Source organism: Acomys minous (genome assembly GCF_964271855.1).
Source record: "Acomys minous genome assembly, chromosome: 10".
Classification (NCBI taxonomy): domain Eukaryota; kingdom Metazoa; phylum Chordata; class Mammalia; order Rodentia; family Muridae; genus Acomys; species Acomys minous.
In genome coordinates, this window is record NC_140491.1 from 47,559,909 (window position 1) to 47,583,113 (window position 23,205).

Genomic DNA, 23,205 nt, shown 5'->3' on the forward strand with positions numbered 1-23,205 from the left:
GTTCTTTCCCAGGAAAACATAGTGACACATATAGTTTGTATTTTTGCTCGTTTTCTCAGCAGTTTCTTACTTTCATTTGATTTGGTTTTTTACTACTTATGAGATCTGAAATGACATAATTAGACTAATGCTTTTATGTCACAGAGAGGAAAATGGGTCTCAAGGTCATAGCTTTAGTTGGTAAACGTCTTTTTTGACTGCGCTCCATCAGAGGATATTAGACCCAGCAGGACTGGGTCTGTCTTTGCGGTTAGAGGGCTTACAGGTGCAGGAGGACTTTTGGGGGGGGAGCAAGTAGAAGTTATGCTCCCGCAAAGGCGGTCTCCCCTGCGCTGTGCAGTGGCTTGCCTCTGGTCAGTGGTCTGAATGAAGGTGAATGAAGCAATCTGAACTTGATCCATGGCTGCAGGCAGCACCCAGGTCATGGCACTTTCCACCTGCCGAATGCCTGTCTAGGCTCGACGGTGAGCAGGCACTTCTGGAACCAGGCCTTTCGCACTGGCAGCTGGGTATCCAGTACTTTGATCTCATAAGGGGAATAAACAGGGACCCATCCTGGGAAGGCCAGGCTGATGGGCCCCGAGGTTCAAGGTCCCTCTGCATTCTTGCCCTGCCTGTTAGGGCCTCTTGGAAGCCGCCATGAAAGTGGTTGAGCCTTTTGGTGGCTGCTATTACGCTTGTAAGAAATCATAACACACTCTGTGTCTTAGCTTTGCAGGCACGGGTCAGAGGAGGGCCTCCTATTGGATTAACAGTTCTCTAGGCCAGTAATGCCTGAACCACGGTCTGTACAGTAGGTGAATTTAATATTTGTGGTTCTAGTTTGAGTGACCCAGTTAATTTGGGGTGTATAGTAATCTCCTAAGGGGTGTCTAATAACAAAACTGATAGGGAGAAAACTGTCTCACATGCTTGCTTACTTTGATACGCATGCACTTAGTGACTGCTGTTCGCATCCCTAGATATATTCCCAAGTATCCTGGCTTGTGGGCTTCTCTGGTAGGTGAGGGAAATGCCTCCTGGGATTCCTCCCCTGTCACTCAGCTAGCTGCCTCCTGCCTGGTTTTTATTTTATTTTATTTATTTTTCAAGCTAGGGCCTGGCTAATGTAGCCATGGCTGACCTGGGCCCTTAAACTAACAGAGATGGACCTGCCTCCAGCTGTTGTCATTAGGTGAGCTAGAGGACAAATGCAGAGCGATATATGGCCGAAGTGGAGCGAGCGAGGCTGGAGGGCGTGTCTCTAAACCCGATGCTAAGTGGCAGTCTCGGAGATAGGATGATAGAGCTAGGGAGGAAATAAAAACTCTTAACCTGTTCTGAGGACCTCACAGATGTGCGAAGCATGCTGTCAAAGAAAAGATGTGTTTGAGGAATGACCCATAGTCCACGGTGTCTTGAACTAAGTGGGATGCTGACCAGTAGAGGAGGCAGGGACTGTGGGCTCTTGGCCTGCCGCTGAAGGGCTCTGCCAGTCAGCTCACTACAGCTCTGGAAGAGCCCTGGTGACAGCCATGCGGAAGGGGAGGGGGAGGGGAGGGGAGACAGCACAGAGCTCACCTACCAGGTCTCACTGCTGTCCCGGCAGCCTAGTCAAACGCCCTTTCAGTTCAGGCGGCAGCACCACGTAAGCTAGGCCTGGTGGCTAAGGCCTGCAACTCTAGCACTCTAAAGTAGAGGCAGGAGGATCAGAAGGTCAAGTTCATCCTCTTAGAAGAGGTCAGCTTGGAATCCAGGAGAACCTGTCTTAAAATAAAGATGAACGTTGGACTTTTAACAGTGCATACGCGTGCCTCCTGCCCGAAGGAATGGTAGGTAGCTCTCTGCGGCCTTCCTCTCTCCAGGTCTTTCTTTACCCCTGTGGAGGTCCCACCCGCCTACATCTTGCTGCCTTGACAGGGGACGTCTCTTAGATGGGTGGGGTCTCCTCGGGCTCTGGAGTCCATCTCTGATCAACACACATCTTCTGCATTGTCATGCCTGCTTCTGTGGGCTTAGCTGGCGACTCGCTATTCACACACAGGTTTCTAGGGGTCTTTGTGTTCCTTGACGTTGTGTGCAGTGTGGTAGGTACTGTCCTGGAAGTGAAACCTTGCTGTTGTTGGGATCAAGACTAGGTATGACGATGCGGCCCAGGCAGACCTGGAGTTTATGATCCAGCTCAGCCTCTGGAATGCTGGGATTACTGCCCTTCACCCTGCACTCTACTCACTGTATTTTGGAAAGTAGTCTCACTCTTAACAATATTGCAGCCACCCAGTCTGAATTCCCTGATTCTCCCCCTCTTCCTCCTCCCCCTCTTCCTCCTCCTCCTCCTCTTCCTCCTCTTCCTCTTCCTCTTCCTCTTCCTCCTCCTCCTCCTCCTCCTCCTCCTCCTTCTTCTTCTCCTTTTGTTTTTTGAGACAGGGTTTCTCTTTGTAGCCTTGCCTGTCCTGGACTCACATTGTAGACCAGGCTGACCTCGAAATCACAGCGATCCACCTGCCTCTGCCTCTTGAGTGCTAGGATTAAAGGCGTGCGCCACCACGCCCGGCAACTCCCTGATTCATAAAAGCTTCCTTTTATAGATATTGTTTATTTGTGTGTGTGTGTGTGTGTGTGTGTGTGTGTGTGTGTGTGTGTGTGTTGGGGCAGGGTGTGTTCTTTTCTCCCACCTCTATATAAGTTCTGGAATTGAACAAGTTAGCACACAAACATCCTTTACAAGAGCGTCTCCCCTTAAAATACTAGTGTCAGCTTCCCTGTTATCTTGAGACGGTTTCTTTCAAGACAGCCAGCAAATGTCTGAAACTGTGGCTAATGTCAAGCTATTTGAAATAGGGCCTCGTGTAGGCTGGGCTGGCCTCAGACTCACTGTGTTACTGAGGATGGCCCTGAAGTCCTGATTCTCCTGCCTCTACCTCCCAAGTTCTAGGATTACAGACATGCACTACTGCAGCCAGCTAATACAGCAAGCCTTTGAAAAATGTTCTTTTTAGGTTCATTTATGTGTATAATGTTTTGCCTGCGTGTATGTACGTCTACCACATGCATGCCTAACAAGTCTGAAGAGAGCTTCAGATCCCCTACAACTAGAGTTACAGACAGTTGTGGTGCTGAGACTTGAATCCGGGTCTTCTGTAAGAGCAGTAAATGCTCTTAACTCGTAACCCCTGAGCCATCTCCCCAGCTCCTAGCAAATTTCTCGTATACAGTGTTTTACTATATATATACTCACTTGTATGATAATGTTTAATTTGTAAATTAACAACTAGTAATAAAAATAGAACATTCATAAAATTTACTGTAATAACAGTTTGTAATTGGGGCCATTAGTAAAATAAGAGTCACTTGAACACCAGCTGTTGATACTGTGACAGTTGACCTGGTAACCAGGAAGATTTTTAAGTGACTAACAGGTTGGTGACATACACCACAGATATGCTAGCAAAGGGGATGATTCATGTCCTGGGTGTGACTGGACTGGAAGCAGGAGACTTTTATACTGTTAAGAACAGTATGAACTTTGGAACTTAGCGTTTATTTATTTATTTATATTTTTAGTCTACAGTTAGCCACAAAAGTGAACTATAGGGGGTGTGTGTGTTGTATTTTGTGGAGTCTGTTACACTTAAACAGCCTTACAGATGAAATCAGATGTCTCCTTGTACCTCATTTGGGTTTGTGTTCGTTGCTGTTTTATTTTGTTTTGTTTTTTGGAGCGACGTTCTGGGGATCAAACCCAAGAAAGCTAAGTAAGCCCTCTATCTCTGAAGTATATCTTACTGAGGTGTCTTTTTACTTTTTTATTATTTACTTATTTATTTCTTTGTTTATTTATAATTTTTATTGAGACAGGGGCTCACAACTGGTCCAGGCTAGCCTTGAACTCACTCTGTAGCTTAGGCAGGCCTTGAACTTGTGATCTCCCTGTTATCAGCTCTGGATTATCTAGGAATGCAGGCCTTTGCTACCCAGGCCTTCCTTTCAGTCTGTACATAGAAGCCTAAGAGTGGTCGTATTGTCAGACTGTTCTGCACCTGCTTCATTTGGCCAACAATTCATCTTTTCCCCCTTTCTCTTCAAGAAAGGGTTTCTCTGTGTAGCTCTTGCTATCCTGGAGCTCACTCTACAGATCAAGCTATCCCTGAGCTCAGAAATTCTCCCCTGCCTCTTCTAGGACTAAAGGCACGAGCCATCACGCCTGGCTAACAATAGGTCTTGAAACTCTTTCTATGACCAAAAGAAATAGATACCTAAATTTTGATAGTTATGTCAAATTCTGTGTTATAGTATTCAGTTAATTTTGTCTGTGGTAATACTGCCCATCTGTTCCCCAGAGATGCAGATACAAAGAACTGGCCTTTCTGCCAAACTGTGGTGACACATCTCTAATCCCAGCACTCTGGATACAGAAGCAGGTGGATCTCTGAGAGTTTGAGGCCAGACTGGTCTACAACGTGAGTTCCAAGCTAATCAGGGCCACACATTGAGACCTTATTCCTCCCCCAAAAGGTTTGGCTTTCCTGCTTGGAGATCTTGGCCATTTTAAAATTGCTACCACCACAGTATTCTGTAGATGGCACTTTTTTCCTCTTGTTGTTGATTCCGAGTTCCTTATATACCTCCACAAATATGATAAGCCTCCCCAGGAAGTAGGAAGCCTCTTCCATGGCCCCTTGTGTTTCCTCAGTAATATCCAGACCCGGATTGTCCAATCTGGTTTGTAACCTTGAATCTAAGCACCCACGCCCCACAGTAACACTTGATTTGCATGAAAGGGAATTCCTACTCAGCGTTTGGTTTGGGATGAGACTGTCATACACGCTGGGAAGGAAACTGTTCAGGCTGAGGGAGAAGAAAAGGATGTACATGTCAGAGGTGGCAAGTTGGAGAGGATGAGGCGCCATGGCTGCGTGGGGCTGGGATGAGGAAACCTGGTACAGGCAGGAATGTGGCATCAGGGTCGGGGGAGTGAGCAGTAGATAGGACCCAAGGCTGGTGCCTGGGAAGGAGGGAACCTACTAACTAAGTAGGGGTTTTTTTCCCCACCCCCCCCCTTCCTAAAAGATGTATTTATTTATTTTACATATGAGTGCTCTGCATGCACACCTGTAGGCCAGAAGAGGGCATCAGATCCCAGTTTGGATGGTTGTGAGCCACCATGTGGTTGCTAGGATCGAACTCGGGACTTCTGGAAGAGCAGCCAGTGCTCTTAATGATGAGCCATCTCTCCAACTCTTCTCTGTCTGTTTTTTATTTTTAAATATTTATTGTATAAATGTTTGCCTGGCATTGCACCATAGGGAGGTCGGAAGAGAGCGTTAGATCCCCCGCAACTGGAGTTAAGTGGTTGCAGGCTGCCCCATGCTCTTAGCCAGCGAGCCGTCCCTTCAGCTCCCTCTGCCTCCCCTATTTCTCCCTTTTTCTTCCTCTCCCTTGTCATTTCTCTGCTCCTGCTGTCTTCCCTCCTCTCATCCTTACTGTCACCTCGGTTCTCGTCTTGCTCACTGAGGATTGCACCTCAACTGGAAAACTTGTGTCTACTTCCGCTCTCTCCCCCAGGACATCCCCACTCCTCAGAATTTTCAGCAGCAGAAAGCAGTTGCCCTAACATTTGCTGGACACTAAAAAGTACCTGAGGCTTTATTTTAGTCTTTTGCCCTTCCTGTCTAGAAAGCTAGTCAGCCCAGCCTCTGTGAGAGTGGAAGGGCTTGCTTTGCCTGCTGGGGTCTGGCCTGGTCTGACTGGGCCAGATACTGAGGATTGGGGAAAGAGGAGAGACACAAAGATTTACCATGCATTGGGGGGAAATCCAGCAGGGACACCTTGTTGCACAGGCGCTGCCATGACCTCTGACCTCTGCGTAAGGAGCGGGGTTGGTTGCACCTTCAGCACCTGGGCTTTGCACTGGCTCCATGAATCTGTCGAGGGTAGTGTAGGCTGGGGTGTTCTCGTCATCAGGCCTGCTGTTGACCTCTCTGTGCCTAGAAACAAACCAGACTGTCTGAGTCAGGGACTTTCCAGTCCAGGGAGTGTTCTTAAATTTAGATCCGGCCCACTTCCAACAGTGTTTCATCAGGCCCTGTTCTAGTCTTTTATTCATTCATTTATTTTTGGTTTTTTTTTGAGACAGGGTTTCTCAGTGTAGCCTTGGATGACCTGGACCTGCTTTGTAGACCAGGCTGGCCTCGAACTCACAGCGATCCGACTACCTCTGCCTCCCTGTGCCACCACGCCCAGCTGTTCTAGTCTTTTGACTGCCAACTAATCTTCATAGCAAGCTATGCAGTGCGTGCTATTACTGTTCCCTTCCCACAGATAAGGAAATCAGGCCTACCAAAGCGTTAAAGTAAAACTTGGTCCAAAATGTGTGTGTGTGTGTGTGTGTGTGTGTGTGTGTGTGTGTGGTCTGTTGCATGTGGAGGCCCATGGTTGATGATGACTGTCTTTCTTCAGTTGTTCTTTACTTTTATTTTTTGAGACAAGATCTTTCACTGAACCTTAACTTCATCCATTCATCTAGGCCGGGCAGTGGACTTCAGGATCTGCCTATTTCAGCCTCTCACTTCCCTCCAAGGCCAGAGTTTCAGGCATGCGCCTAGTGGACAGGCTAAAGAGACAGCTCCACTCAAGTTGATTGAGTTCATTCCAGGAACATGGGTGATTCAAAAGCAGCTGTGTCACTGAGAGACCCACCACAGCACGCGAGGCGATTCATGAAGCTGCACCCCTGCAGCACCCTGCACAGTTTGCATGCGGCTCCATGGCTACTGCTTTTATCTTTATTTATTTTGTGTTTCTGTATGTATATATGCATGTATGCATATGTGTATGTGTGTGGTGGTGGGAGGGTGCATGCCACAGGGCACAGGTAGAGGCCCGAGGACAACTTGTGGGAGTCACCTCTCTCCTTCTGCTATATGAGTCCGAGGGATGGAGCTCAGGCCACATCATGCTTGATAGCAAGCACCGTTATGTGCGGAGCCATCTCATTTGCCCTTTATCTTACTTACTTAGTATGTGTGTTCGTGTTTGTGTGGTGTGTACACGTGTGTGTGGAGACCAGCTGTCCATGTTGGATGTCTCTTTAATCACTTAATTTTTAATTTGTTAATTTTTTTTCTATTTTTAAAAGAGATTTATTTATTTATTATTATGTATACAGTGCTCTGCCTGCATGTACACCTGTAGGTCAGAAGAGGGCATCAGATCACATTATGGATGGTTGTGAGCCACCATGTGGTTGCTGGGAATTGAACTCAGGACCTCTGGAAGAGCGGTCAGTACTTATAACCACTGAGCCATCTCTCCAGCCCTTAATTTTTTGTTTTAGTTTTTAATCATGAGATATTATGTATGGTAGAGCATGGGTTTGTGCACGAGTACAGCGCCCAAAGAGGCTAGAAAAGCAGGGTCCCCTGGTTCTGAAGTTAGTTGTGAGCTACCCATGCTCTAGAAGAGTGTATAAGGTTTTCACTCGGAGCCATCTCTCCAGCCCTCTTACTCACTTTTTGCTGCCTCTTACTAAGTTGGGGTACCTATCTAACTGAGCCTGGTGCACTTGGATTGTGCTAGGCTGCTTAGCCAGTGCACCCAGGGACCTGCCCGTCTCTGCTCCCAAAGTGCAGCAGTTACAGATGTGTGTGCATCGCAGGTGTGCCTCATTTTCACCCCGATGCGGGGGCTCCTCATGCTTGCGTGGCAGGTACTTTACTGGCTGAGCCATCTTGGGGCTGCAGCTTAGTGCTTTTGTAGCTTGGGGAGAGCCCTTGGGCTTTCTGCGTCTTGTGAGCGTCCCGTCCCTCCAGGAGGGACTGTCTCAATCTAGAGGAAATAAGACACACGGATGACTGCACCAGCCCTAGCTTACTTAGATCCTGTCATACGCTGAGTAATATCCTCCCAATGCGCTGTGCTGAAGCCGGAGCCACTGTGAACCTGACTTTGGAAATGGAATCCTTGTAGCTGTGATTAGTTAAAATAAAGTCTTACACAGGGTTAGCGTGGGCTCCTGGGTAGTATGGCCAGTGTTTTTATATGAAGCGGAGAAAAATAAAACACATGGAGAGAAAGCTGTGAAGATTGAGGTGGATGAGGTGACCCAGCTGTGGAGCCACTCATACACTGTGCTAGTCCCCTGTGGCTGGTGTCACAGCGCGTTACTGTTATGTGATAGACTTTTCCTGGGGAGAGGCAACACACATGGGAGTCCCATTGGATGGCCCTGTGAGTTTTGTTGGGGTTACTTATAGAGTATAGGTGAGAGATTACTTCTAGGAGCAGAAATGACTCAGACAGCTGCATCACCAAAGTTCATCTAAGCATGGTGACAGCTCTGCACAGGGCCAGGAGGCTCAACAGGAAGCTGGGCTGCTCCCTCCTTCTTCCATGCTGCTGGACTTGTCTAGGAACCTTCTGCGCAGCTTGACTCCTCCAGAGTGACTCTCAGCAGTCGGCTGTTTGCTCTTGGGAGGGAGGAGCCAAGTGAATCCGGTCAGGTTCAGGGACATCTTGTAGCTATTTTGAGTTGTTTATTTTCTGTCTTAAGGGAGCTTTTCTGAAAGATGGGTCACCAGTCCACCTGGCCCCAGAGGATCCTCCTTTTATTTTCCTTTTACAACCAATGTCTTAAGAAGTTTACCTCCAATATGGGAGGTTTCAGTCTGGCAGGGAAACTGCTCTACAGCAACTACGGAGAGGTGCCTGGAAGATGTTTATTCTCACCGTTATGGAGGCTTTAAAGCTCTGATGGACGCTGACAGCTGACTTTTCTGTGTCACTGCAGTATCCACCCGGTTGGCATGTGCTGTCCTTCATGTGTGTCCAGTTTCCCTCTTTTCTTTTTTTGTTTATTGTTTTGTTTTTGCTGCTGCTGTTGTTGTTTGAGACAGGGTTTCTCTGTGTAGCCTTGGCTGTCCTGGACTCACTTTATACACCAGGATGGCCTTGAACTCACAGCGATCCACCTGCCTCTGCCTCCTGAGTGCTGGGATTAAAGGCGTGCACCACCACCGCCCAGCTGGTTTCCTTCTGTTCATAAGGAGACTTCTCCCTGTAGTAAAGCCCTACTGTACCCCATCATGACTTACTCATCTTCTGGCTTTTGTTTTTGTCTTTGAGTCAAAATCTTACTCTCTAGCTCAGACTGGCTTTGAACTCATTAGGTAGTTCAGTTTGGCATCAAACTTAGCCTTCTGCTTCAGCATCCCAGGAGCTTGGATTACAGGCGTGAACCACCTTACCTGGCCATGACCTCATCTTAATTTAGCTAATTAGACTTGTAAGGATCCTGTTTCCAAGTAGAATCACATAGTCCAACCCACAATATATCCAGAGGGTTTTAAAACATTTATGTCTCATAAAGTGAGGCTTTGAGGAGGGAGGAAATTTCTTGGCATATTGTTTTGGTTTAGGATAAGAGTCCTCAGTTAGCACCAAAGGAGAAGAGGAACCTTGGACTATCTTCCTTTTTTTTTTTTCTTTTCTTTTTTCATTTTTTGTTTCTTTAAGACAGGGTTTCTCTGTGTAGCCTTGGCTGTCCTGGACTCACTTTGTAGACCAGGCTGGTTTTGAACTCACAGTAATATACCTGCCTTTGCCACCACGCCCGGCCACCTTGGACTTTCTTATCACTTTCTGGAAATGTAGGACATAAGGGGAAGGGAACTTTAAAAAATGGAGGTGTTCTTTATTATCCATAGCAGTTAGTAAACTACGGTGATTACAGTTGTCAGTGGTTCACCTCTTTTGTGCCACTGCTGGTTGAATGGTACACGTCCTCACCTGTGCTCACTGTAGGTTGAGTGAGTGGTGTGTCTGTGCTCACTGTAGGTTGAGTGAGTGGTGTGCCTGTGCTCACTGTAGGTTGAGTGAGTGGTGTGTCTGTGCTCACTGTAGGTTGAGTGAGTGGTGTGCCTGTGCTCACTGTAGGTTGAGTGAGTGGTGTGCCTGTGCTCACTGTAGGTTGAGTGAGTGGTGTGCCTGTGCTCACTGTAGGTTGAGTGAGTGGTGTGTCTGTGCTCACTGTAGGTTGAGTGAGTGGTGTGTCTGTGCTCACTGTAGGTTGAGTGAGTGGTGTGTCTGTGCTCACTGTAGGTTGAGTGAGTGGTGTGCCTGTGCTCACTGTAGGTTGAGTGAGTGGTGTGCCTGTGCTCACTGTAGGTTGAGTGAGTGGTGTGTCTGTGCTCACTGTAGGTTGAGTGAGTGGTGTGTCTGTGCTCACTGTAGGTTGAGTGAGTGGTGTGTCTGTGCTCACTGTAGGTTGAGTGAGTGGTGTGCCTGTGCTCACTGTAGGTTGAGTGAGTGGTGTGCCTGTGCTCACTGTAGGTTGAGTGAGTGGTGTGTCTGTGCTCACTGTAGGTTGAGTGAGTGGTGTGCCTGTGCTCACTGTAGGTTGAGTGAGTGGTGTGTCTGTGCTCACTGTAGGTTGAGTGAGTGGTGTGCCTGTGCTCACTGTAGGTTGAGTGAGTGGTGTGCCTGTGCTCACTGTAGGTTGAGTGAGTGGTGTGCCTGTGCTCACTGTAGGTTGAGTGAGTGGTGTGCCTGTGCTCACTGTAGGTTGAGTGAGTGGTGTGTCTGTGCTCACTGTAGGTTGAGTGAGTGGTGTGTCTGTGCTCACTGTAGGTTGAGTGAGTGGTGTGTCTGTGCTCACTGTAGGTTGAGTGAGTGGTGTGCCTGTGGTCACTGTAGGCTGAGTGGTGTGTCTGTGCTCACTGTAGGTTGAGTGAGTGGTGTGCCTGTGCTCACTGCGCGTTGAGTGGTGTGTCTGTGATCACCTGTACTTGTCAACTCTCAGCACCACAAAGGAAAAAAAAAAGAAACAAAAAGCAAAAAAACTCTGCAAAATAATCACAAACAGAAAATGTGCTAGAAAGAAACTAACTCATGTGTGGGTCCAATCATGGCTGGTGCTATGAGCAGCTCTCCGCCCACCTCTCTGAGCACTGCTTTCCATCTTGTAGTGTGGATCCAGGAGCTACATAAGCACCAATCACAGCTGTTGACTTTCTCACAGATCCTGAGATAGCAGATTAGGCTCTAGAGATTTGGTTTCTGGTGGGGCTTTTCTGTCTACAGGGGGAGAGTGACCTCCTCTTAGAGGTCACTAGTCCCATCACTTGAAGGCCTCAGTTTACTTGTAGCCTTGTTTGATCTCAGGTCGAAATATACTTTGGGTGAGGACTTCAATGTAAGAGTTTGGAGTGACACCACCAGTCTGTTAAACTGTTAGAAGGCATCACGTGTTTAGTGAAGCCATGCATTAGAAGGTACTAACTACAAGCCTGGCTCTGCCTCCAGTTAAACCTGCTGTTTGAGGAGCAGTGATGGGCCATAAGCCTTGTTTTGACATCTCGTTTGACATGGTTTGCAAGCAAGAGTGAAGTACATAACTTGCCAACACACTTGCTTTTCTTTCTTTTTGTTTTTCGAGACAGGGTTTCTCTGTAAACAGCTCTGGCTGTCCTGGAACTCCCTCTGTAGTCCAGGCTGGCCTCGAACTCACAGAGATCCACCTGCCTCTGCCTCCCAAGTGCTGAGATAAAAAGCATGTGCCACCCCCGCCTGGCCATGATTGTGAGGCCATCCTTTGACTGCTGCTTGCTTACGGTTTCCTTATGTGGAATAGGAAGGGGTGGAGCCAGCCAGGCGTGGTGGCACACACCTTTAATCCCTGCACTCAATCACTGTGAGTTTGAAGCCAGCCTGGTCTACAAAGCGAGTCCAGGACAGCCAAGGCTATCACAGAGAAACCTTGTCTCAAAAAACAAAGCAAAACAAAAACAAAAACAAAAAGAAAGGGGTGGAGTAAAATTCCTGTCCTTTAAAAAAATATTTTTTATTAATTTATTCATATTCCATCTCAATTGTTATCCCATCCCTTGTATCCTCCCATTCCTCCCTCCCTCCCATTTTCCTCTTACTCCCTTCCCCTATGACTGTGAGGGGGACCTCCTCCCCCTGTATATGCTCATAGGGTATCAAGTCTCTTCTTGGTAGCCTGCTGTCCTTCCTCTGAGTGCCACCAGGCCTCCCCATCCAGGGGACATGGTCAAATATGGGACACTAGAGTTCCTGTGAAAGTCAGACCCCACTCTCCACTCAACTGTGAAGAATGTCCTGTCCATTGGGTAGATCTGGGTAGGGGCTCGAAGTTTACTGCATGTATTGTCCTTGGCTGGTGCCATAGTTTGAGCAGGACCCCTGGGCCCAGATCTGCCCGTCATAATGATCTACTTGTAGATTTCTAGGACCCTCTGGGTCCTTCTATTTACCCTTTTTTTCTTTTTTAAAAAAATATATTTATTATGTATATAAATTCTGCCTGTATGTGTGCCTTCCCACCAGAAGAGGGCAGTAGATCTTATTATAGATGGTTGTGAGCCACCATGTGGTTGCTGGGAATTGAACTCAGGACCTCTGGAAGAGCAGAAAGTGCTCCTAACCCCTGAGCCATCTTTCCAGCCCCCTTTTTTGGTTTTTCAAGACAGGGTTTCTGTGTGTAGCCTTGGCTGTCCTGGACTCCCTTTGTAGGCCAGGCTGGCCTCGAACTCACAGTGATCTGCCTGCCTCTGCCTCCCGAGTACTGGGTTAAAGGTGTGTGTCACCACGACCGGCCAAATTCCTGTCTTGAGTCCTAGCCAGAATATATGTTCTAGGGAGGAGTGTCCAGCCTTGGAACATGGCTGGACCAATGTCCTGAGCTGTAGAAACCTGTTGTCTGGCTTATTGTGGCCTGGGATCCCCTAGCAGTGTTCTTGGACCCCTGAGCCAAGGCTGTAGCTTCTGTTCTGAGGAACTATGTTCAGCCAGACACACTTCTTTTTTGTTTTATTTATTTAGTGTTTATATGTGTGTGTGTGTGTGTGTGTGCACATGAGTGCCTGTGTACTTGTGTGTACACCTGATTGCACACAGGCATGTGGAAGTCAGAGGGCAGGTTGGTTCTCCCTTCCATCATGTGGATGGCAGGCTCGGCAGCTGGTGCCTCCCCTTGCTGAGCCCCTCGATGACCTGATCACAGCATCACTGTACCCTATTCCTTTCCCTCTGAGGCAGGGCCTCTCTGTGTAGTCCTGCTCGCAAACCTTGCACACGCTGCACGCATGCTCTCCGCGGAGCTCCTGAGCTGCAGCCCCACCAGACTCTTCTGCCAGCTCAGGGCCTCTTTTGTAATTTAATAATCGCATTCTTGAGAGCTTTTCTAATACCTTCCAAAATTATATTGGTTTAAGGCTTTCAGCATAGTGAACGCTGAGCTACCACATATATTCAGTTTGCTGGGGAGAGCAAGTTTCTTGCTTCCTGCAGCTTCCCCTCAAGCGCCCTTTTTATCTGTTTCCTAAGAAATAAGACACTCTGTTACAGAACTACAGCACAGTTAGTGTGGATTGGGCCCACATTTCCTTTTTATTCCACCTCACAGTTTCTTCTTCAGGATATAATCTAGGGCCAGCTGTTGTGTTTGGGTTTCTGGAATGTTCCATTTGTCTGATGACGTGGACATCTGAAGTACTGAAGTACTTTATCTCTTGCCTTCTGGTATAATGTCATTCTTTTCGGTTTGTTATGATGGCCCAGTTTTACCTTTTTTTTTTTTTTTTTTTTTTTCAGACAGGGCTTCTCTGTGTAGCCTTGGCCATCCTGGACTCACTTTGTAGACCAGGCTGGTCTCGAACTCACAAGATCCTCCTGCCTCTGCCTCCTGAGCGCTAAGATTAAAGGCGTGCACCACCACTGCCCGGCCCTCAGTTTTGCCTTCTTGAACAAACAAAACACTGCAGGCTGTTAGGTCCTCACTAACAGGTGAGGTACACACTAAGGGATCAGCTCAGAAAGTGTCACCTGAGCTCTGGTGTAATTGATGGTTTTTCCTCCCTGGCACTTGGGGAGACTGAGCAAGTAGCTCATTAGCACTTGTTAACCTTTTACTTGACCCCACTTTGACTTCAATAGATGAAAGATGGTATTACTCTTTGTTGTTGGTTTGTTTTCGAGACAAGATTTCTCTGTGTAGTCCTGCCTGTCCTGGAACTCACTCTATAGACTAGGCTGGCTTTGAACTCAGAGCTCAGCCTGCCTCTTCCTGCCTCTGCCTCCAACGTTCAGGGCTTAAATAAGGTATGAGCCACCACGCCTGGCTTGGTGGCACTGTTCATGTTGTAACCCCTGCTCTTGTCGTATTCTTTTGTGAGCTATTTATTTATTTATTTATTTTATTTTATTTTTTGGTTTTTCGAGACAGGGTCTCTGTGTAGCCTTGGCTGTCCGAGACTCACTTTGTAGACCAGGCTGGCCTTGAACTCACAGCGATCCGCCTGCCTCTGCCTCCCAAGTGCTGGGATTAAAGGAGTGCGCCACCACTGCCCAGCCTTTGTGAGCTATTTATTACCTATATGGACAAATAATTTTTTTCAGCTTTTTTTTTTTTTTAAAGTTTTTCGAGACAGGGGTTTCTCTGTGTATGCTTGCCTGTCCTGGACTCTCTTTGTAGACCAGGCTGGCCTCGAACTCACAGCAATCCGCCTGCCTCTGCCTCCCGAGCGCTGGGATTAAAGGCGCACACCACTGTGCTAGCTCAGCTTTTTTCTTTCCTTTTCATTGTTGTTGGTTTTGAGACAGGTCTCACTATGAGGCCCCAGGTGAACTCACAATGATCTGCCTGCCTCTGCCTCCTGAGTGCTGGGATTGGAAGCATGTGCCACCACTCCTGGATTGTTTCTTTTCAATATTTATTTGTACATATCAGTGTTTTGCCTGCATGTGTGTGTTCTGGGCACCATGTGTGTCTGGTGTCAGAATAGAGCCCCTGGAGTTGGATCTGTGCATAATTGTGAATCGTCATGTGGGTGCTGGGACAGAACCTAATCCCTCTGCAAAAGCGTCAAGTGCTCCTCCCTACTGAGCCGCCTCTCCGGCCCTCAGTGGGTTTAATTTCCATATCTCATTTTCCCCCCTGCTTTTATTACCCCAGCTTTGGCCAGTGGGAGTCCCTTGTGCTGCCACACGAATCCAGAGACATTCCCCAGGACTTTGCAGAGAGCGTCCTCACTGTCTAAGCCCAGACGCTCACGTCTCTCTTCTCTCCCTCTCGGTCCTGGGGTTAGCCAGCATCTCCAAGGACCCTTAGCTCCCTTAACATGGGATGATATTAAAGGTGTTGGGTGTTCACATTGCTTACTGCTCTGTCTTTGCTTGCTGGCTCATTCAGTAAACACAGGAAATAGACATGTACACACATGTACACACACATGCATATGAATGCAGAGGTCACAGTTTACCGCAGTTGTGTGTTCATCTTCCAGTCATAGCCCTTACCCTCAGATTCGCTTACTTTCTTTAAAAAAAAAAAGTGTGTGTGTGTGTGTGTGTGTGTGCGTGCGTGTGTACACTCTTATCCCACAGTGCACTTGTAGAGGCCAAAAGCACAGCTTTTTAGGAGTTGTCTTTTGCAATGGGAGTCTCTTCTCTACTCTTGCTGTCCTCTTATCATAGACTGGCTGGCCTTAATTTCCCGTCTTTGCCTTCTCTCTCTCTCTCTCTCTCTCTCTCTCTCTCTCTCTCTCTCTCTCTCTCTCTCTCTCTCTCTCTCTCCAGGGTTTCTCTGTGTAGCCTTGGCTGTCCTGGACTCACTTTGTAGACAAGATCCCTTGAGTTTGTACCTCAACAACACACGCATGCAGTGAAAACAAACACACAAGAGTGCCTCTTTTTGCCGGCACTATTTGTTTTTTGGTTTTTTTGAGACGGGGTTTCTCTGTGTCCAGAACTTGCTCTGTAGATCAGGCTGTCCTCGAATTCACAGAGATCCACCTGCCTCTGCATCCTGAGTGCTGGGATTACAGGCGTGGACCACCACCGGCCTGCCCACTATTTGTTTTATACAGGGACTTATTATGTCCAGCAGGCTGGCCTAGAAATGGAGATATTCCTGCCTCAACCTCAGTGCTGGGGTTACAGGTGTGCGCTACCACACATAGTGAATGTGTTCTGTGTCCCCTCAGTCTATCTCTAAACATACACAATTTATCTTATTTACAATATATCACTCTGTAACTTACTCCCTACTGATTTGTGTACCTTTATGTCGGTCCATAATAGCTCACTGAAGAATGCTCTGCTCATAAAAAGAAGCCTGTAGAACATTTTGTGCTGGTTGTAGCATAGGACTGTAATTCCCTGTTACTGTACTTTGATTTTAGAAGGTATAGAGTTTTTGCTATTGAATATCAAGCTCACATCAACATCTTTGTAACTAAATCTTATTTTTTTTCCTTAGGATAGAAGTGGAATTACTGGTCAAAGGGTATGTATGTTGTTGTGTGTTTGTGAGTGGCCAGCAGCTGTGTGAATGGGGGTGTTTCCAGGCTAGGGTGTCTCCATAGGGCGGTACGTTGGAGCCATAGAGGGCACTTGAGGTGCACAGATGCCTGGGATTAGCCCCCCGAGGGTCTGGCTTCATGGATCCAGGATGAACCCAGAGTCTATAGCTTCTAAAGACTTTATTCTTTTAAGTGTGTGTGTGGGGGGGGGGGTGCTGAGAACTGACGCCAGGTCTTGTTGAAGAGCAGCGTGTGCTCCTTACCACCGAGCCACTTGAGCAGCCTGCGGTCATAGTTTTTAAAGCTCCCTGAGAGATTTTATAATGCAGCCAGTTGGATTGGGTAAAAATTGTAGTAAATTATTTTAATGATATTTCTTTTTTTTCTGAAATAATTTCAGGCATTCAGATCTGGGAGAAGTGGCCACAGAAGTAAAGCCTTCGGACAGCCGAGCATCCGTGGCGACCGCAGGTACAGTGGATGCGGGCCTTTCTGAAATAGATAGGTGTCTTCTGCCTGCTGGGATTCTGGATTCTATATTCTTTTCTGGATTCTGTATTTCTTTATATATTCTGGAGATTGTGGACTTTGAAACTAACTTAAGGCTTTTCTTTTTCTTTCTATAAAAAAGATTACTATTTCTTAGTTTCTTTTGTTAAAAAGCTGTAAGTTGTATAAATACTAGACCTTTATCAGAGATGTAGATGCATAATATGCAAAAATGTCGTCTCACCTCCCCCTGCCCTGTGTGTGCATATGTGTATGTGTGTGTGTGTATTTTGTTGTTGTTGTGGCAACTCAAACTCAGGGACTCAAAGCATAGTAGTAAGTACTGTACCATTGAGCTTCATCTCCAGGTCTGTGTTTTTGTTGTTTTTTGTTTGCTTTTGTTATTTTTTTTTTTTAATTATGTTATGAATACAGTGTTCTACCTGCATGCACACCTGCAGCCCAGAAGAGGACACTTGATCTCATTATTGATGGCTGTGAGCCACCATGTGGTTGCTGGGAATTGAACTCCGGACCTCGGCAACAGCAGTCAGTGCTCTTAACCGCTGAGCCATCTCTCCAGTCCTCTTGTTTGCTTTTGTTATTGTTTTTTTTATTTTTTTATTTTATTTATTTATTTATTTTTTTTTGAGAGAGGGTTTCTCGGTGTAGCCTTGGCCGTCTTGGACTCACTTTGTAGACCAGGCTGGCCTCGAACTCACAGTGATCCACCTGCCTCTGCCTCCCGAGTGCTGGGATTAAAGGCATGCGCCACCACACCCGGCTTTGTTATTTTTTTTTTTAAAGATAAGCTCTCAGTAAATAACTCTTGAGTGGCTTGGAACTTCCCCTGCTGGTCAGGCTTGCTGCAGACTCACAGAGTCTTCCCTGTTTTGCTTCTGAGTGCTGAGGTTAAAGGTCCGGGCCGTTGTGCTGCCTGATACCACCCTTTTGATACGGTCCTTTGATACACAGTGAAACTTCCTTCGCTTTTGTCAACTATGTTTTTAGTATCACATCTAAGAAAGGTTATGAAGATTTACTTACATGTCTTCTAAGAGTTTTGTGATTTTAGGCCTTACATTAGATTGCCTATTTTAAGTTAATTTGTCGGGTGTGGTGTGAGGCAGTGGACCACCTTTGGTCTGTACTCTCAGCAGTACTAACAGTCGCGAAGTGTAAGGTGATCGATGTTCATTACTGCTCAGTAACAAATGTCCTACATCTCGATGGCAAACTACTGAGTATTTGTTGGGTGCTTTAGTAATCGGAGGGAGAGGTCAATGGTTTCAGTGAAAATGCTTTAGTGCTCCACTTTGAGTCGTCGTCCCCAATCCCCGCCCTCCCCCCCACCCATGGGAACAATTCTTACAGCATGTGAGTTCCATGGTAGAGCCGGGGCCACACACAGCCCTTGTGCCCAGTAAGATCTGGTATGTAGGGCTTATCACTGAGTCACACTCATCCCCTCACCCCCATGCCCTCCCAGGCCTGCACCTTTTTTTTGGTCTGTCTTTTTTTTTTTTATTTAACTTTAATCTATGTACATTGGTGTGAGGATGTCAGATCTTGGAGTTACAGACAGTTGTGAGCTGCCATGTGGGTGCTGGGAATTGAACCCAGGTCCTTCGGAAGAGCAGGCAGTGAGTGCTCTTACTGAGTCTCCTCTCCAGCCCTTTTTTGTTTGTCTTAAAGACATGCTTGTTGAGTTGCCTGTACCTACTGGTCTGAAACTCCATGTAGCCCAGTCAGCCCTTTAACCTGTTCCCTTCCTGATGCGTTGCCTGGGATTGCAGACATGTTCCGTTATACCTTCCTCTGAAAAATTACCATCCCTGTGTAGTGTTACACATCTGTTACCCCAGCTCTCAGGAAGAAGAGGCAAATAGACTTAACCTTGAACTCTGTGAGATCAAGGCCAGCCTAACTTACATAGTAAATTCTAGGGCAACAAGAGCTACATAGACCGTGTCTTAAAAATAAACAAACAAAGGCCAGGCGTGGTGGCGCACGCCTTTAATCCCAGCACTCGGGAGGCAGAGGCAGGTGGATCGCTGTGAGTTCGAGGCCAGCCTGGTCTACAAAGTGAGTCCAGGACAGCCAAGGCTACACAGAGAGACCCTGTCTCGAAACACAAAACAAAATACAACAAACAAACAAAACCAAAAAGTTGTATGTATGAGTGTTTTGCCTGTTTGTATGTCTGTAAACTACACGTGTGCAGTGCCCACAGAAGCCACAGGAGGGCACTGGATCACCTGGAACTGGGGTGACAGATGGTTACGGGCCTCCATGTAGCTGTTGGAAATTGAACCTAGGTCCCCTGCAAGAGCATTAAGTGCTCTTAATCTCTGAGCCGTCTCTCCAGCTCCTGTACTTGGCTCTTATTTTCTTCTTTAGTTATTTTTTTTCTTTTCACACTACATTTTGAATTCTTAGGAAAAATTTCCCCCTAGTATCTTATTTTAACTGTAAGACCTTTAATTGCTGGGCATTGTGGTTTGATTGATGGATTCTTTTGTGTCATTGTCCACATTACCCTGTTTCCAAAGCCTCACCCTCTTGTTTTCTTACCTTCAGAAAACATCATCAGAAAAGACAGTTTAAAATGTTAGGTTAATCCTAGCACTTAGGAGGCAGAGGCAGAGGCAGGTGGATCTCTGTGAGTTCAAGGCCAGCCTGTTCTACAGAGTGAGTTCCAGGACAACCAGGGCTACACAGAGAAACCCTGTCTCAAACAAACAGACAGACAGACAGAGAAACAGGTTTATTTTATTACTTGTAAAGAAATTATAAGGTTGATAGAATAAAAAAATATTAGATCTGTAGCTATATTTCCAGCCTTTGGTTTTTTAAACTTGGTTCATTCCAGAGTCTGAGCTGGAGACATTTGTAGTCCTGAGTATTTGAGCAGTGCTCAGTCTGTAGTGCGGACAGTCACGAGCCGCGCTCAGACTTCTTCACAGAAAGCCTCGGCCTGCTGATGGGGTGAAACGCCGTGTTCTTTCTTTCCAGATTTGGAATGGAGAGAAATGGAAGGAGATGACTGCGGGTTCCACTGTGGAGGTAGAAACTATGGGATGTAGGACAAACCGGGCCGGGGAAGATGAGAGCGTAAATGAAAAGTGGAAAAAACTGGGATTAGATGGTTTTATGTTTTATATTGTTCTGATTGTAAGGAATTACAATTTTGACTTATGTCTTGTCAGTCAAGTGTACATTATTAGATTACTCCCCTTTATTTTTCCTTTGCTTTTTCTCGTAGATGGTACAAACGAGGCTCAGGACAATGACTTCCCAACAGGTACACGTCTTTTATTATTATCATCATTATTATTTTTATTATTATTATTTTGGTTTTTAGAGACAGGGTTTCTCTGGGTAGCCCTGGCTGTTGTAGATTCACTTTGCAGACCAGGCTGACCTTGAACTCACAGCGATCCTCCTGCCTCTGCCTCCTGAATGCTGGGATCAAAGGTGTGCGCCACCACGCTCAGCCACATTTCTCTTTCTTTTTCGGCCTTGTGTTCTATTGGAGGGAGAGTACCGTGTGGGCAGCTGGTTCTCAAGCCCGACTGTGCCAAGTCACACAGTCATTTGACCCTAGTTAGCCTCCTCTTGTCCATTGCCCCTTCATGAACTATTGTGTTCTAAAAACAAAGCTACCGGGCGCTTACTAACTGGAGTAACCAGTGCTTCCTTTAGCTTACCTGCACCGCCACCGTGAGTTAACCAGTTCCTGAAGTGACTCGAAGCCCAGCTATATAGATTAGAAAGTCTAGCAACAGCTTCCTTTGCACACTGGCAGACTTCCACCAGAGCTGCTGAATGGTCCCCAAGGGCCAAGGGCCTGGTAGGGGTACATGTATAGAATGGGGGTGTGCCGGTGCGTATTGCGGTGAGTGTGTGTGTGCGTACGTTTCCCAAGTTGCTTTGATGCTGCTGCTGCTTCAGCAGCAGTGGTTGTGGTATCTCTCTGGCTTTGTTTGGTCATACCAGGGAAACCCAAGTAACAGCTGTGTAGAACCTCTGCCACAGCACAGCCTTCCTGTGTACTTCTTCTCTTATTTATCCTTAGCATTACTTTTACTTGAGGATGGAGGGATGGCTCAGGGTTAAGCGCACTTGTTGCTCCTGCAGAGGACCTGGCTTTGGCTTCCAGCACTCACTTGGTGGCTAATAGCTCTGTTGGTACTCCAGTCCCAGAAGGATGTGGTGCCCTCTTCTGGCCTTTCTGGACACTGCACGTGCATGGGTACATGCGTGTGTGTGTGTGTGTGTGTGTGTGTGTGTGTGTGTGTGTGTGTGTGTGTGTGTACACACAGGCAAAATACCCATACAGTAACATAAAAACAAAACTTTAAAATTATATATATATGAACAGCTACTTCTGGCTATGAACAGAAGTAGTTGTTCAGTCTATGAGGCTGGATGTCCACTGGTCTTCAGCGTAAGTTGGAATTCCAAGAAAGTCAGCTCTAATGCCAGTGAAAAAAATGGGTTTAGCTGGGCTTGGTGGCACATGCCTTTAATCCCAGCAGAGGCTGGCGGATCGTTGTGAGTTCGAGACCAGCCTGGTCTACAAAGTGAGTCCAGGATAGCCAAGACTACACAGATAAACCCTGTTTCGGGAAGGAAAAAAAGAAAGAAAAAAAAAAAAAGAATGGGCTTGCTAGCAAGCAAGGTGAGAGCAAACAGCCATGCTGCAAAAAGATGCCTCCTCCCATGTCCGCATATAGGCGTCCAGCGAAGCTGTGGCCCAAATTGGAGGTGGGTCTTCCCGACTGATGAGTTCTGGATTAAAGGTGTGTCTTTCCACCTCAAAGATCTGGATTAGAAGTGGATCTTCCCATTTCAAATTAAGAAAAAACAAAAAACAAAAAACCAACAAAACCAACCAACCAAACAAACAAACAAAGCCCTTACAGACCTGCCCTCCATTTGTGTGTGTTAATTCCAGATGTCGTGAAGTTGAGAGCCGTCACAGCCACCAGAACCCAAGTAATTAGAGAGAGAGTGACGGTTTGCACATACAGTCTAACAATTCTGAGGCTAGCATGAGCTAAATAAAGAGGCTGTTTTAAAGTAGCAGAGCTTTGCGAGTGTGGCAGTGCACACCTGAGGCAGACGGGTCTGTAATTTTGAGGCCATCCTGGTGTGCATAGATTAAGGATAGCCAGGGCTACATAGTGAGGTCCAGGAGAGCTGGAGCTACAGAGAGCTACCCTGTCTCAACAACAGCAACAACAGAAGACAAAAATAAAACCTAAAATATTAATAATAATTTAAATATATATGTTAATGAATCTTGATATGTAAATAAAGTTGGAGGTGTGGCTTAGTGGTAGAACCTTTGCCTGGCATACAAAAGGCTCCCAGTCTCCGGCAACACAAAGTCCCAATTCACAGCACAACCCTGCATTACTGGTCTTGGATATGTAAAGTGGTGCTGAAATTGTGGTTGTTGCTTTCCTTTGAAAATAGTCTCCAAGAACAGAATCAGACAACCCCGAGTGTGGTTGTATACCCATGGGAATTTCCTGGTGACATTTTTTTCCTCTAGGTTTTGAGGCAGGCTTTTGCTGGGTATTTTATTCTGGTCTTGATTTTACAGCAATCCTCCTGTTTCAACATCCTCCCTCCCCCCCTGCCCCTTATCCCCCACAAGATAGTTTCTCTGTGTAGGCCTGGTTGTCCTGGACTCACTTTGTAGACCAGGCTGGCCTCGAACTCACAGTGATCTGATCTGCCTGCCTCTGCCTCCTCGAGTGCTGGGATTAAAGGTGTGCGCGACTGCACCCGGCTCTGCTTCAGCCCTTTGAGTGCTAGAATTACAGGCATGTTCCGCCTTGACCCTCAGAATCCTGACTGGGCTAGGGAATAAGGGGTGAGAACCTTGTGGCCTGGGCTGAGGCCTGAGAAGTGAGTTTGCGTTCAGCACCAGGTAATGTGTGCTGCTCGTGCTAATTAAAGTCCAGCTCAGACTCAGGTGTTGCAGAGCCTAGAAAAACTAAACATCACTGCATTTACATGAACTCTCTTGATTCTTAAATGTAAGTTTCCCTGTTTTTGCTCTTTCCTTTTTTCTTTTTTCAAGATTTATTTATTTATTTTGAATACAGCATTCTGCCTGCAAGTCAGAAGAGGGCACCAGATCTCATTATAGATGGTTGTGAGCCACCATGTGGTTGCTCACGCGAAAGAACCTCTAGGCCATCTCTCCAGCCCTCTTTTCTTTCTGCTTGGAGAGCGTCTTACAGTGTGATCCTGGGTGGCCAGAAATGCTCTGTAAAGACTCGGCTAATCTTGAATTCTTTTGTTTGTTTGTTTTTTCAGCCTTGGCTGTCCTGGACTCACTTTGTAGACCAGGCTGGCCTTGAACTCACATCGATCGGCCTGCCTCTACCTCCCGAGT

The 23,205-nt window shown here is 46.7% G+C and overlaps 1 protein-coding gene across 11 annotated transcripts in view; it reads left to right on the forward strand.

Moving 5' to 3' along the window:
* The window catches only part of LOC311606933 (up-regulator of cell proliferation), a 41,206-nt gene that overhangs the window by 12,984 nt on the left and 5,017 nt on the right, over positions 1–23,205 (forward strand). For 4 of the 11 annotated variants that reach the window (XM_084798348.1, XM_084798346.1, XM_084798347.1 and 1 more), the window contains exons 2-5: positions 16,259–16,285; positions 16,702–16,772; positions 19,806–19,856; positions 20,056–20,094. In XM_084798348.1, the coding sequence (XP_084654474.1) occupies positions 19,823–19,856; positions 20,056–20,094 (73 nt within the window). In that variant the 5' untranslated portion in view covers positions 16,259–16,285; positions 16,702–16,772; positions 19,806–19,822. Of the gene's footprint in view, positions 1–1,561; positions 1,812–4,314; positions 4,440–16,258; positions 16,286–16,701; positions 16,773–19,805; positions 19,857–20,055; positions 20,095–23,205 lie in introns of those variants that run through there. The other 7 variants (XM_084798349.1, XM_084798350.1, XM_084798343.1 and 4 more) reach the window with 5 other exon arrangements.